The 14,165-nt window shown below is 37.8% G+C and overlaps 1 protein-coding gene across 4 annotated transcripts in view; it reads right to left on the reverse strand.

Annotated features, from left to right (window-relative positions):
• SCML2 (Scm polycomb group protein like 2) overlaps positions 1–14,165 on the reverse strand; it is a 218,216-nt gene that overhangs the window by 55,662 nt on the left and 148,389 nt on the right. For all 4 annotated transcript variants that reach the window (XM_069100712.1, XM_069100713.1, XM_069100711.1 and 1 more), the window contains exon 8: positions 837–1,087. In XM_069100712.1, the coding sequence (XP_068956813.1) occupies positions 837–1,087 (251 nt within the window). The remainder of the gene's footprint in view (positions 1–836; positions 1,088–14,165) is intronic.

Here is a 14,165-nt window from a genome sequence, read left to right on the forward strand (position 1 = left end):
AAAAAAAACAGCACCTCAAAAACCTTAGGGCACATCTCTGAGACAGAAGTGGAAAGCCGGATAATTTCATCCTAGCTTCTAAATTAGACTTCTGATAACTGACAGAAAGAAAGAACTTTGCATACTTATTGTATGTGTTTTTATCTATTAAGAAATGTGACACGGGGGCGGCCAGGTGGCTCAGCAAGTAAGGGCACCAGCCCCAGAGTTGGGATGACCTGGGCTTGAATCCGGGCTCAGATGCTCAGCACCACACCCAGAAATAACTGGCCATGTAACCCTGGGAAAGTTACTTAACCCCAACTGCTTAAAAAAAAAGTGACACAAAAAGTGAGAATTGTAATTTTTTATTGTTTCTCTCTTTCAAGTTGCTGTTGCGACATTAAATTCCCCACAAAGGCCACTTTTGGGGGGTTAACATTAGCCTGATACAAATATTCTTGGATATTTCTCAATAAAATAAGAAACTTCTGCACAATAAAATTAAACTCCCATTTAAAATTGTATAAATTCTGCATTTTCAAAAATGCTATACTTCTAGCATAAATTTTTAAAGAAAGCCGAGTTTTAAAAGGTGCTGGTTTCAAAAGAAAATACACCCACACAAATTTCAGTGTGGTTTTTAAGAAGTCAAATTTACATTGTTTAAAGTTTTATTTAATTTTGCTGCAAAAAAAAACTATAAAATGTGGATGGCATATATGAGAAAATAGGAAATCATCTAAATTGTTAAGAGAGACGTATGCTGCAGATAGATTTCTCAACGGCATGTTACAAACAATAAGCCACTACTAAAAAACTGCATTATAAATCAAAGAGCAGTAGGTATAACTAACCTTTCTTCCTGGTTTTAGGCCTTTTTTTCTTGTTTTGAGACTTTCAGGGTGAGAGATGATTTTGGTCAGGGAAACATTTTTAGGAGACCTGCCCTTCTTGGGGACTGAAGTCTGTCCAGGTGGTTTAGCCCGACCTGGTTTCTTGCCCCGCTGTGCTGGTATTGGAGCAGTTTTCTGTGGAGACTGCATTGAACGCCGGGTCACTTTGGAAGGGGAAGATTGTGTTTTTGCACTACTCTTTGTAATGGAAACTGAGAAAAAAAATACAAACAAAAATAAAACAATATGAATGCCAGAATTGTAAGGCATTTTACCTATTTTTGACTAGATAAGTGCTTTGCGCAAATGGACTTTATTTGCTTTTGAAACAGATTTTTAAGTTCATTGGCTACAAAGCCACTTACATTACAAATTTTAAAATAATCAGAACATTTAAAATAAAATCAATTTTCAAAACTATAGTCTATTAAACCCAGAAAACAGAAGAGTCTAATTCTCCACAATAATATATTAGCATAATATTTAAAAGTTTTTTAAAAAATGAAACTTTCAAGCTATAGTGAAAATTTTCATCAACTCACCTTTTGAATGCCTTCCAAACTCTCCCTTGCTAATGATGGCAAACATCTTTTTTTCATGTAACATATTCACATGCAAATATTATTTAGCGCATTACTAGAATCAGAGTACGGCCGGCCACATGGAAAAGGTCCACAGTAATGTCCTATTCTTGAATGAAATGCTTCATAAGGTTTTGAAAGCATGAATACTGAAAGACCTTAAATCTATGTCTAATTACAAATGAAGCTTATTATTTCTGCTTGAGTAAGAGTGCTGTTCTGTGAGTTATGATTATAATTTCTTTATGAAGCATTTACTTCCCACCAGATACTTATTATTCATCTAACCCAGCTAGGTTTGAATATTGCAAAAGACTGGTATGTAATCAAAGTCATTTATAAAAATTTAAATATTCATGATTCAGTTATTCTACTTTTCATTCTAAAACAAACAAAAAAATCACCTAGCATAATAAATGATGCCAAGCAAGAAATTATGGGAATATTAGGTATAATTTTTATATATGCATATATAGAGGCTATACAAAATAGAATCAATTTAATTTTTAAAGGGTGTACATTTATCAACTTAACACTCTTCACACTAGGTCTTCATTCTACTATATGAATAGATAAGATTATAGTAATCTTTAGACCATTTTCTGTTAGGATTTAACTGTTTACAGATGAGATCAGATGTTTTACAGATGCTTTTCTCTCCATTTTACTTCCAATAACATTTTCGGGCCATTCATTGATCAAGCAGTATTATTCCAATTCTTCTATCACACTGCTGATCATACTCCTCTTGGACACAAATATTTCTCAGGATTTTTGAGACACCGCTCTCTTATTTTTCTTCCAATTCGTATGGCTACACCTCAATTTCCTTTGTTCGATAGACATTCGTCACCCCGGTACAAAGCAAAACCATGTCCCGTACCCTCATCTCTTTCTCCTCTGCATTCACTTCCTTGATAACTTCACGAAGTTTCATCAAGATAATCACTGAGTCTATGCAGCTAACTCCCCGATCCACATACCCAGCTCGAATCTGTCACATTTCAAACTCCGTATTTGCAAAACAAACTTCATTATTTCCCTTCTCCCTCCACCCCCACCTCTTTTCTGAACTTCCCTTCTTTTGTTGAGGGCATCACCATCCTTATACTCACCTACATTCACAAGCTCCATCACCTTCAAACCCTCCCTCTCCCTCATTCCACATTTTCCCTTAGTTTCCAGATGTTGTTGAATGACATCTAAATGACACCTCCCACCTCATCTCATGTCATGCTCTCTACGCTCAAATGTTTCCTCCCTACATCAGGCTGTCACCTGGGGCCTGGAGACAAAAGGCGGTTTCCCTGCTTCGAGGCTTCCCTTCTCCAAACCATCTTCTCCACAGTCACCAAAATGTGGGTCTGGCCATCTCACAATCTTAACTTAGTAAAATGAAGCGGTTTTCTGTTGCGTTTAGGATCACAACCTACTTGTTTGATTTTTAAAGACCTTCAGAACGCGGCTCCAATCCACTCTCCTTCCCACACTCTACAATACACCCCAAGTGGCCATTTTGCTTTTTCTCATATGAGATACTCTACCTCCTACTTCTGTGTCTTTTACAGGGCTGCCTCTATGCCTGGGACGTGGTCCCCCTTCCTCACCCGACTCCTACAGTCCCTAGATTCCTTCAAGCATAGCTAAGGTGGCGAATGAAGCCTTTCATGACCTCCCCAACTGCTAGGCCTGCTCTACTCGCCTGCACCCCCGATGTGGGTCCTCATAGTCACTTTCGCTTACAAACTTTGTATCTGTCTGTCTATCTATATGTATCCTTCCTGGCCTCAAAGTTCCAGGGCCATCCCTAACACACACTATCCCTATCCTGTTTCTGTAGGCTATTTCTCTGAAGACAACGCGAGCCTCTTGGGAATAAGCGCTGTTTTCCTCGTGTCTTGATTCTCCTGCAGGAAGAGCCCGGCACACACACCTCAGCTCTGCAGTCTGACCACGCTTTTGTTCATCTAGAGTTAAGTTACTCTCCTTCTTCCCGCTCTGCAGTACGCACACCCCGCTCCCTCTGCTCAATACTGACACATGATCAGCTTTACCTTGAGGAATTCCCAACAGGTTCAAGTTCTACCTTGAACAATCTTCTTCTCCAACCTTCCTGTTCCAAAGGAAGCTGTTCCCACTCCTCTCCATGGCTGACCGCTCTAATTTATTGTTCTTCCAAGTTATATTTTTGGGGTAGTACCCCCTCCATTTGAGTCTTCTATTTCGCTCTCTAGTCTGTCTTGTCTTTTTCTGTCTGAAACATGTTCAAGTTTGCATTAAATTTGAAAAAAAAGTTTTCCCTACATCCTGCTACCATCCCAGATCTCTAAACATCACAAACTCCTGCCAAGACCGTAATGCATTTTGTCGCCACCATTTTCCCACAAAGTCTCTCTTCCTTTCCCCTAACAACACAACTTCCCAATCACGACCACTGCATTGAACTATTCTTTCCAACATCATCAATTATCAATGACTAGAAAAGCACTAAAACAGATCTTTTCACATCTCATTCTCCTTTGTCTCTCTGCTTTATCTCTCCACGCATAAACTGCTCTCTTATATCTCAAAACTCTCTTCTTTCTAAACTACCTACTATTTGGTTCTTTTCCTACTTCTCTAGTCAGTGCTTATACTTTCCTTTTGCTAAAGTTAAACTTTACTTTCCAACCCCTAAATAAAGGAGTGACTTTAACATTCGATCTTCAGTCCTACAAGAATAACATAAGCACCTTCAAAACAAGAACTATTTTAATCAGATTTTGTATCTTCTGCATCCAGAATAATAACAGTATAAAGGACAAAATAAATATTTATTGAACTGAATGCTGTTCATTTCTATGATAGGGCAGGTTGTGTATAACCTCTCTTTCTGAGAAATATAATATACTGTTATGATTTCAGTTACTGAAATTTAAATTATCACCTCTACAGAGATGATCCCTCAAACTGTCCTGAGTTTCACTCCGAAACCCTAACAATTTGCTGGATATTTCCACCTAGATGCCTTGCCACCACTAATTCAAAATGTCTAAATCCCAACGCATTTTACTCCCCAAAATAGCTCCCTTCCCTGTACATCCTTAAAAAGTAAGTATAATATATTTATTTTTAAATCTCATTCCATATGTTCACCACATTGTTGACTTTTTCCTCATAATATTTCTTTCAGGGTTAAAATAACAGCATGATAGATTGTAGAAGAGTCTAGCTTTCTCATATAAACTCCAGCAAAGATCTAAAAATGTCACCATATCGAATGATGACCGAGAACTCCAAAAAAGAAATTAGTAGGTACTTTCAACTAGCATAGACTGCAGAAAAAAAGGGAAACCAGAAGCCAAGAGACATTAAAAAAGGAATCTCACCAGAGAAATCAGTGCAAGTACACTTCAACAAGCTGGAAGCCTGACAGTACTCTCATCAGAGATGGTCCAAGGATTCCTGAAGCCTGAGGGAGGAACCAGGGAAGGAGCAAAAAAGAGAAAGAAAGGATATGAGGAAACTCAGAGGACATAGGTGGGTAGAGGGAGGGAGTGGGAGAGAGGTAGAAAATGCCCAATTTTGTGACAACACACTTGACCCAAACCCTGGAAGAAATCAGACTAAGATGGAGGTTAGAGGAACAGTAGAGGAATCCAAAGTACTCTAAGGTGACCCAGAGGGCAAAGAAGAACTAAGAGTTCTGAAAAAGGTCTCATTTATCAGGTGCACATGGAGCTAATTCAAATTTATAGGAATAAGAGTCATTACCGAAATGATAAATAGTCAAAGGACATCAAAACAAAGTTTTCAAATCCAACAAGCAAACTTGCTCTAAATCACTAATAATCAAAAAATGCAAATTCTAACAAATCTGAGATTCCACGACACCGAGGTAAATTGGCTAAGCTGAAAAAAAAAAGGAAAATAACAAACGCTGTAGGCACGGTGGGAAACCAAATACAATTATACATTGCTGGTGGCCTAGTGCATCAGTCATTTTGGAAGGCAACGTAGCATGCTTTCTGACGTACTGCTACAAGATCTATGACCCAAATGAGATCAAAGAGCAAAAGATCTTATGTACAAAAATATTTAAAGCAGATCTTTTTGTGGTGACAAAGGGCTGAAAACTGAGGTGATGTTCACTGTTTGGCTGAACAAGTTATGGTACATGAATGTGATGGAATACTACTGTATTCTGAGAAACCGTAAAGGGGACAGTTTCAGAGAAACATGGGAAGACTTGAATGAAATGATGGTGTGAAGTAAGCATAATCAGGAAAATAATTTATACAATAATAACAACACAGAAAGGACAAACAGATCATCGGCTGGAGGGACGTCAGATCCCCACCACCTGTGCTGGTTTCCTGGATTATCAACCCACAGATGGTAAAGACAAAGTGAGAAATCAGTGCAGTGTGGACTCTGGGAACAGGGAGTGTGGGAGAGCGGTACAGCTTTTGTCTCCTGGAGGGAGTAGCAGCTGAGGCGTGGCATCCATGCAGCCACTGCCACGTGACTACTTCAGAGCTCCTGGTCTGCAGATGGTAGGGGGACCACGCAACCAGTCTGAGGGGTGATCACTCTTGCTCTAATATGCTGGGTATCTGAATTACAGTCTAGAGTGGAGGTCCTGGGTTGCGTGAACAGTATACCAGAGCGTGTGGAGGCTTCAGAGGGGGCACCCAACTAATAGCTCTGGCAGCTGTGAAAACCCGAGCATTTGGGATAAAGCTACCATTTCTGGTAGCAGAATTCTACTGTGGCGTAAAAGGCTGAAAAGTAAACTAACTGAGTGGCAAAATGAGCAAGCAAAGGAAGCAAACAGAGCAATCCTACATTAGACTCCTATTTTGGGGACAAAAATGATCAAAGCACGGAACAGGAGGAAGACAATAAAGTGAAAACTCCTGCACCAAAAGCTTCCAAGAAAAAAATGATCTCGTTATAGGCCACTGAGGAGCTTGAAAAGGATTTTGAAAACCAAATAAGAGAAGAGGATGAAAAATTGGGAAGAGAAATGAGAATGATACAAGAAAATTATGAAAAAAGAGCCATCAACCTGACTGAAGAAAATAACACCTTAAAAAACAGACTGACTCAAATGGCAAAAGAGGCTCAAAATCTCAATGAGGAGAAGAATGCCTTAAAAAGACAAATGTGCCAGATGGAAAAAGAATCACAAAAGCTCACTAAAAAGAACCATTTCTTTAGAATTAGACTGGAGCAAATGGAAGCTAGTGACTTTATGAGAAATTAAGATGCTGTTAAACAGATACAAACAAATGAAAGAATAGAAGGCAATGTGAAATATCTCACTGGGAAAACCACTGATTTGAAAAATAGATCCAGGAGAGATAATTTAAAAATTATTGGTCTACCTAAAAGCCATGATCAAAAAAAAAGAACCTAGAAATCATCCTCCAAGAAATTCTCAAGGAAAATTGCCCTGATGTTTTAGAAACAGAGGGCAAAATAAAGGTTGAAAGAATCCACCAATCACCTCCTGAAAAAGATCCCCAAAAGAAAACTCCTAGGAATATTATAGCCAGGTTTCAGAGTTCTCAGATCAAGGAGAGAATATTATAAGCAGCAAGGAAGAAACAATTTCAATATTGTGGAAACACAATCAGGGTAACACAGGATCTGGCAGCTTCTACACTGAGTGATTGAAGCGCTTGGATTAAGATATTCTGGAAGTCAAAGGAACTAGGATTAAAACCAAGAATCACCTACCCAGTAAAACTGAGTATTATGTTTCAGGGGAAAATACGGTTATTTAATGGAACAGAGGACTTTCAAGCATTCATGATGAAAAAACCAGACTTGAATAGAAAATCTGAAATTCAGATACAAGAAGCATGAGAAGATAAAAAGGGAAAAGAAATCATAAGGAACTCATCAAAGTCGAACTTATTTACATTCCTACAGAGAAAGACAATAATTGTAACTTATGAAACTTTTCTCAGTGTGAGGATAGTTGAAGGGAATATAAATGTGTGTGTCCATACATATATATCTCTATAGTAGTGTATATGAGCATATGAATACATATGCTAGTGTGTGTATATATGTGCACAGGAATACACAGACAGAGGTTACAGGAATAGGTATAGGAATAGGAAGGGATGATAATGAAAAGGTGAAATTGAGAGGTGACAGAGGAATAAAACGAGAGGCGATAGGGAGAGACAGAATGGGAAAGGTATCTCACATAAAAGAGGCAAGGGAAAACTTACAATGGAGGGGAAGAACAGGAAGGTAAGAGGGAATGAGTCAACCTTATTGTCATTAAATTTGGCTTAGGGAGGGAATGAAATACACACTAAATAGGGTATCTCACCCTACAGGAAAGTAGGAGGAAGGGGATAAGAGGGGGGATGATGGAAGGGAGGGCAGGCTGGGGGGGTGGGGAAGTTGGAAGCACACACTTATGAAAAGGGACAGGATCAAAGTAGAGAATAGAACAAGTGGGAGGTGGGATAGGAGGGAGGGAAATAGAGTCAGTCTTTCACAATATATCCACTATGGAAATGTTTTGCATAGCTACACATATAGAACCTATATTGAATTGCTTATTTTCGCAGTACGGGAGGATGACTAGGGAGGAAGGCAAAGAATCTGGAATTAAAAGTTTTGAAATCAAATGTTTAAGAGGCAGGCCCAGAAGGGGCCTGATCAACTCGGAGGGCAAATCATCCCACCAACCACAAGGGCCACTACCAGGCCTATCACCAAAGGGCTGGGACTGGAAAGAGCAAGGTAAGAACCAAATGCAAGACCCCTGTCCCGGAAAGCAAATACTCCTGGGGCTGCCACTTCATAGCCCAGAAATTTAAAAAAAAAAAAAAAGCCCCTATCAGGACCTCCAAAGACCAGAATGGCAGAGTGAACCTCACCTGCTCCAACCCCCACCTCTGACCCTGAAAACGTAGTAACTCTTGCCCCAGGGCAAAACCCCCTACAGTAAAGGTTTGGGATCCTAGAGGAAGGGCATGGCTAGGGCCCTGCCTCAAAGTGGGCAGAAAGCAGACTACAAAGATAAACACTCTGAGTCCTACTATCCTCAGAGGGAGGAACCAAACTCAGAGGGAGACAATGTGGACTCCACACCCACAGCTGAAACATCAACAGGGAACTGGTCCCAAGCACAGAAGGCTCTCCTAGGTGAGCTCAAAAGGAACTTTGAAAACCAAATGAAAGAGATAAAAGACAAAATGAATAATTCTTTTAAAATCAAAATTGCAGAATTAGAAAAACATTATAATGATGAAAACATCTCTCTAAAAATAAAAGTGTACGATATGGAAAAGGAGCTCCAAAAATTAACCAAGGAAAATGATTTGCTAAAAACTAGAATCAACCAAATTGAAACAAATAACTCTATGAGAAACCAGGAATTAGTCAAACAAAACAAAAAGAATGAAACAGTAGAAAAAGAGGTAAAATAATTAAATGGAAAAATAACTGACCTGGAAAACAGATCCAGGGGAGATAATCTGAGAAAATCTGAGAATCACAGGCCTACCGGAAAATCATGATGAAAAAATGAGCCTGGACAACATTCTCCAAGAGCTCGTTAAGGAAAACTGCCCTGAGACACTAGAACCTGACACCAGACACCTGCTGAAAGAGATCCCAAACTGAAAAGTCCTAGAAATGTTGTGGCCAAACTCCAGAACTACCAGATAAAAGAGAAAATACTTCAAGTGGCCAGAAAGAAACAATTCAAATATCAAGGGTCCACAGTGACGATTGCACAGGATTTGGCAGCCTCTACACTGAAAGATCAGAAGCAGTGGAATACAATTTTCCAGAAGGCAAAAGAGCTCGGGTTACAACCAAGGATCACATACCCAGCGAGACTGAGCATATTATTCCAGGAAAGAGATGGTCATTCAACGATATAACAGACTTCCAGACCTTCCTGATAAAAAAAAAAGCCAGAACTCAATGGAAAATTCAACCTACAATTACGAGATGCAAGAGTGACATAGAAAGGTAAACAAGGTAAACACACATACACACAAACACACACACATAGACACAAACACACACACACACACCCTGCTATTTGATAAGAGAAAACTGGTTATAGACAAGTAGAGGGTATGAGCATAAAATAAACAAAATGATGATAAAAAAAATCTTATTAAGGGCTACAAAGGGACTGCAATGGAAGAAGAGGAATGAATGAAGTGGAAAAGGGTAAATTATGCCACACAAAGAGGAATAAAAACAATATAGCAGAGGAAAAGAAGGAAGGGAGATGGGAATCATATGAGCTTTTCCCTCATTGGTTCTGGTACAAGGAGGGAATAACAACCAGTTAAGCATAGGACTCCATGGAGAAGAAATGCAAAACGTATCATTTTAGAGGGAAAGAGGGGAGGGAGAGGAGCTTCACATGAGATTTGTTCCTGTCACTCTTGGTACGAAGAAGAAATAACATACTTCATTAAGTATAAAAATATTCTACAGGCAGTAGGAGGGGGAAAGGGTTATGAAAGGGGGGGGTTGGTTAGTAGGGAGGAAAGAAGTAAGGGGAAAGGGGAGGAAAAGGGAGGGGGGCTTATAAGGGAACACTGAGGGAGGCGGTGGTCAAAAAGAAAACTATTAAGGGAGGAAAAATATGAGCATTAACAGGGGAGGGAATAGGATGGAGGGAAAGAAAGAGATAACAATCATAACTGTAAATGTGAATGGAATGAACTCTCCCATAAAACGGAGACGGATAGCAGAATGGATTAGAAATCATACTCCTACAATATGCTGTTTACAAGAAACACATCTGAAACAGAGGGATACACACAGGGTAAAGGTAAAAGGCTGGAGTAAAATATATCATGCCTCAGCTAAAGTAAAAAAAGCAGGGGGAGCAATCCTTATCTCAGATAAAGCAAAAGCAAAAATTGACCTAATTAAAAGAGATAAGGGAGGAAACTATATCCTCATAAAAGGTACCATCGAGAATGAAACAATATCATTACTTAACATATATGCAGTGGTATAGCATCCAAATTCCTAGAGGAGAAGGTAAAGGAAATAGAGGAAGAAATAGACAGCAAAACTATACTAGTGGGAGACCTTAATCTCCCTCTCTCTGAACTTGATAAATCCAACCTCAAAATAAACAAGACAGGATTTTAGAGAGGATAGGTATGATAGATCTCTGGAGAAAACTGAATGGGGATAAAAAGGAATATACTTTCTTCTCAGCAGTTCATGGCACATACACAAAAATTGACCACGTTCTAGGGCATAAAAACCTCACAATTCTATGAAGTAAGGCCGAAATATTAAATGCATCCTTCTCAGATCATGATGCAATAAAAATTATAGGCAATAAAGGGCCATGGGAAGACAGACTAATAACTAATTGGAAATTAAACAATTTAATCCTAAAGAATGAGTGGGTCAAACAAGAAATTACAGAAACAATCAGTAATTTCATTCAAGAGAATGACAATAATGAGACAACATACCATAATTTGTGGGATTCATTAAAGGCAGTTCTTAGGAGAAGTTTTATATCTCTGAGTGCATACATGATTAAATTAGAGAAAAGGGAGGTCAACGAATTGGGCATGCAATTGAAAAACCTAGAAAAAGAACAAATTCAAAATCCCCAGTTAAATACTGAATTAGAAATGTTGAAAACCAAAGGAGAGATTAATAAAATTGAAATTAAGAAAACTATTGAATTAATAAATAAAACTAAGATCTGGTTTTATGAAAAAAAAACCAACAAAATTGATAGACCCTTAGTCAATATGATAAAAAAAAAAAGAGAAAGAAGAAAACCAAATTATGAGTATCAAAAATGAAAAGGGTGAATCTACCTCCAAGGAAGAGGAAATCAAAACTATAATTAGGAATTATTTTTCCCAATTGTATGCACATAAATTTGACAATCTTAGGGAAATGAATGAATATTTACAAAAATACAAATTGCCCAGATTAACTGAAGAGGAAGTAATTTACTTAAATGATCCCATCTCAGAAAAAGAAATTGAACAAGCCATCAGTCAACTCCCTAGGCAAAAATCTGCAGGGCCAGATGGATTTACTAGTGAATTCTATCAAACATTTAAAGAACAATTGATTCCAATACTCTACAAACTATTTAGGAAAATTAGTGAAGAAGGAGTCCTACCAAATTCTTTTTATGACACAAATATGGTACTGATACCTAAATCAGGAAGAGATAAAACAAAGAAAGAAAATTATAGACCAATCTCCCTCATGAATATAGAAGCAAAAATTCTAAATAAAATACTAGCAAAAAGACTACAGCAACTTATCTCAAGAATAATACACTGCAATCAGGTAGGATTTATTCCAGGAATGCAAGGATGGTTTAATATTAGGAAAACCATCAGTACAATTGATCATATCAACAATAAAACTAGCAGAAACCACATGATCATCTCAATAGATGCAGAAAAGGCTTTTGACAAAATAATCCATTCCTGTTAAAAACATTAGAAAGTATAGGAATAAATGGAGCCTTCCTTAAAATAATAGGTAGCATCTATTTAAAGCCATCAGCAAGTATTATATGTAATGGGGAGAAGCTAGAAGCATTTCCCATAAGATCAGGGGTGAAACAAGGGTGTCCACTATCACCCTTCTTATTCAATCTGGTACTAGAAATGTCAGCAGTAGCAATTAGAGAAGAAAAAGAAATCAAAGGAATCAAATTAGGCAAAGAAGAGACCAAGCTATCACTCTTTGCAGATGATATGATGATATACTTAAAGAATCCTAGAGAATCAAGTAAAAAATTATTTGAGAAAATAAATAAATTTGGAAAAGTTGGAGGATATAAAATAAACCCACATAAATCCTCGGCATTCCTATATATTTCCAATGAAATTCAACAGCAAGAGATAGAAAGAGAAATCCCATTTAAAGTTACTCTAGACATTATAAAATATTGGGGAATCTACCCGCCAAAACAAACCCCGGACCTATATGACCACAACTACAAAACACTTTTCACACAAAGAAAGTCAGATCTACCTAACTGGAAAAATATCAATTGCTCATGGCTGGGTCAAACTAATATAATAAAAATGACAATTTTACCTAAATTAAATTATATATTTAGTGCCATACCAATCGATTTACCAAAAAAGCTAGAAAAAATAGTAACAAAATTCATTTGGAAGAATAAATGATCCAGAATATCAAGGGAATTAATGAGAAGAAATGCTAGGGAAGGTGGACTAGCTATACCAGATTTCAATCTGTAGTATAAAGCAGCAGTCATCAAAACTACTTGGTACTGGCTGAGGAATAGAGGAGTGGATCAATGGAATAGATTAGGCACACGAGATCCAGAAGTCAATGACTATAGTAATCTATTGTTTGATAAAACCCAAGACCCTAGTTTTTGGGATAAGAACTCACTATTTGACAAAAACTACTGGGAAAACTGGAATATAGTATGGCAGAAACTGGGCATAGACCATTATCTAACACCATATATCAAAATCAAGTCTAAATGGGTGCATGATCTAGGTATAAAGGTTGATATTGTAAGTAGTCTCAGAAAACAAGGAATAGTTTACCTGTCAGATTTGTGGAGAGGGGAAGACTTTATGACTAATCAAGAATTAGAGAACATTATAAAATGTAAAATGGATAATTTTGACTACATGAAATTGAAAAGCTTCTGTACAAACAAAGCCAATGTAATCAAGATTAAGAGGGAGGTGGGAAATTGGAAAAGAATCTTTACAACCTATGTCTCTGACAAAGGACTCATTTCTAAAATATACAGAGAATTGAGTCAAATTTCTAAGAATGCAAGTTATTCTCCAATTGATAAATGGGCAAAGGATATGAATAAGCTATTTTCAGAGAAAGAAATTAAAGATATCTATACGCACATGAAGAAATGCTCTGAATCACTACTGATTAGAGAAATGCAAATCAAAACAATCTGAAGTACCACATCTCACCAGTCAGATTGGCTAAGATGACAAAACAGGAAAATGACAAATGCTGGAGAGGATGTGGGCAAATTGGAACACTAATGCATTGCTGGTGGAGTTGTGAACTGATCCAGCCTTTCTGGAGAGCAATCTGGAATTATGCCCAAAGGGCTATAAATACTTTCATATCCTTTGACCCAGCAATACCACTCCTAGTGTTATATCCCAAAGAGATCATAGAAGTGGGAGGAAGACCCATATGTACAAAAATGTTTATAGCAGCTCTTTTTGTGGTGGCAAAGAATTGGAAATTAAGGGGGTGCCCATCGATTGGGGAATGGCTGAACAAGTTGAGGTATATGCATGTTATGGAGTACTATTGCACAAGAAACAAGGACTTCATATTTACCTGGAGAGGCTTATACGAACTGATGCTGAGCGAGAAGAGTAGAACCAGCAGAAATTTGTACACAATCACAGACACAACGTATGTGTGATGACCACCTTTGATAGACTGGACTCTTCTCAGCAATGCAGTGATATAAGTCAATCCCAAAAGACTCATGATGGAGAGAGATGTCTACATCCAGAGAAAGAACTAGAAAGATCTGAGTTTATATCCAGATGGAAGCAAAATACCTGATCTTTTTCCTTTTCTTGTTTGGTTTTATGTTCTCTTTACCATTTTTCATTCCATCTGATACAATCCGTCTTTATAACCTGACTAATATATAATGTCAAAGAATTTACAGATCCTATACTTGACTATATGCTGCCAT

This window comes from Petaurus breviceps, unplaced genomic scaffold (assembly GCF_028583685.1).
Source record: "Petaurus breviceps papuanus isolate PSGF00001 unplaced genomic scaffold, PetGlider_PUasm1.0 419, whole genome shotgun sequence".
Lineage (NCBI taxonomy): Eukaryota > Metazoa > Chordata > Mammalia > Diprotodontia > Petauridae > Petaurus > Petaurus breviceps.